General features: G+C 37.5%; 1 protein-coding gene across 1 annotated transcript; it reads right to left on the bottom strand.

Moving 5' to 3' along the window:
- Positions 1-618: 618 nt before the first annotated feature.
- Positions 619-911, bottom strand: LOC121965897 (homeobox protein Hox-A5; the record flags this gene model as incomplete). The annotated part of the gene is made up of 1 exon (XM_042516008.1): positions 619-911. A coding segment is annotated over one exon (293 nt), but the record flags the coding sequence as incomplete, so codon positions are not given.
- Between the last annotated feature and the right edge of the window lie 387 nt (positions 912-1,298).

Here is a 1,298-nt window from a genome sequence, read left to right as displayed (position 1 = left end):
AAAATAAAATTTTAAAACATTTGACCAACTTTTCTGCAAGTCAGCCATCGAGCAATTAAGCGCCAGCATGTGGAAACAACATTTTGGTAATGTGCATATTCATAAGTTAGGCTATTTTATATTTTAGTTAGTTCTTATTTCTTAAAAACCCTGTATTGTGTTTACCCTGTAGAAATAAAACCCTGTTTTCTCCAAAAAAAGACACCCTCCAATAACCCAGGCACGGAGCTCATGTCGGATTTCTAAACATAAAACTATTTAATTTCTGCAGAGATGTGAAATCATCTGCAGCCTTGACGTTACATTTAAGACTCCTAAAAATGAATTAATCAATTAAATATCGGACTATAATTGTACGCAATGTCAACAAACAGAAGAAATATAAAAAAATTTAAAAAAAGGCAAAAATACATTCGTGGATTTATAAAGCCTTATTTCTGCCTGCAGATGGAAAGTTTTTGATTTTAAAGCAGAATAATTTGAGTCACTCTGGATCAGTTTTTGGGGAGTGAAGGTGCGAGCATGGCTGCCTGTAAGGGCCAAACTTCAGACGGTTATCAGCGCCTTTGCACTGTTGCTGTTGCTGCTGTTATGGTTGTTGTTGTTGTTGTTGTTGTTGTTGTTGTTGTTGTTGTTGTTGTTGTTGTTGTTGTTGTTGTCCGTCGCCTTCTTGTTTTTGCTCCTCCCCTTGGTGTTGGGCAGCTTGTTGTCCTTCTTCCAGCGCATGCGCCGGTTCTGGAACCACACCTTCACCTGCCGCTCCGACAAGCAGAGCGCGTGGGCCACCTCGACGCGGCGGCGGCGCGTGAGGTAGCGGCTGAAGTGGAACTCCTTCTCGAGCTCCAGAACCTGCTGGCGCGTGTAGGCCGTCCGCAGGCGCTTCGGCTCCGGCCCCACGTGGTTAGGATTAACTGGAGTAAAATATAAATATTAATTAGAATTTAAAGTATACATGGACATATGGATCGACATCACCTTTCTTGTGCTGCTTTTTAAAACCTTTCACAAGCATTTAAAACTCAGATAAATTTAAAAAAGATTTGATGACTTTCAAAAACACTGAAAGAAAATGTAAAAATAATAAATCTGTAAAAGGTGAGCAAAAGATGACCTCAAAATAGCCTATTATTAGATATTATAAAAAAAATAGGAAAAATTCCTGAAAATGTAACTATTTATAATTATGATATAACGTAATCATTTTACATAAGTATATATATTTTAAGCCATGTATTTAGCTCGTTTTCTTCTTTGTTTTTGACTCTTTTTATTTTGCCCATATGGATAGTTTTCTTATA

This window comes from Plectropomus leopardus, unplaced genomic scaffold, assembly GCF_008729295.1.
Source record: "Plectropomus leopardus isolate mb unplaced genomic scaffold, YSFRI_Pleo_2.0 unplaced_scaffold22201, whole genome shotgun sequence".
NCBI lineage: Eukaryota > Metazoa > Chordata > Actinopteri > Perciformes > Serranidae > Plectropomus > Plectropomus leopardus.
The sequence above is the reverse complement of the archived record's forward strand: the minus strand, read 5'-3'. Positions and strand labels throughout refer to the sequence as shown.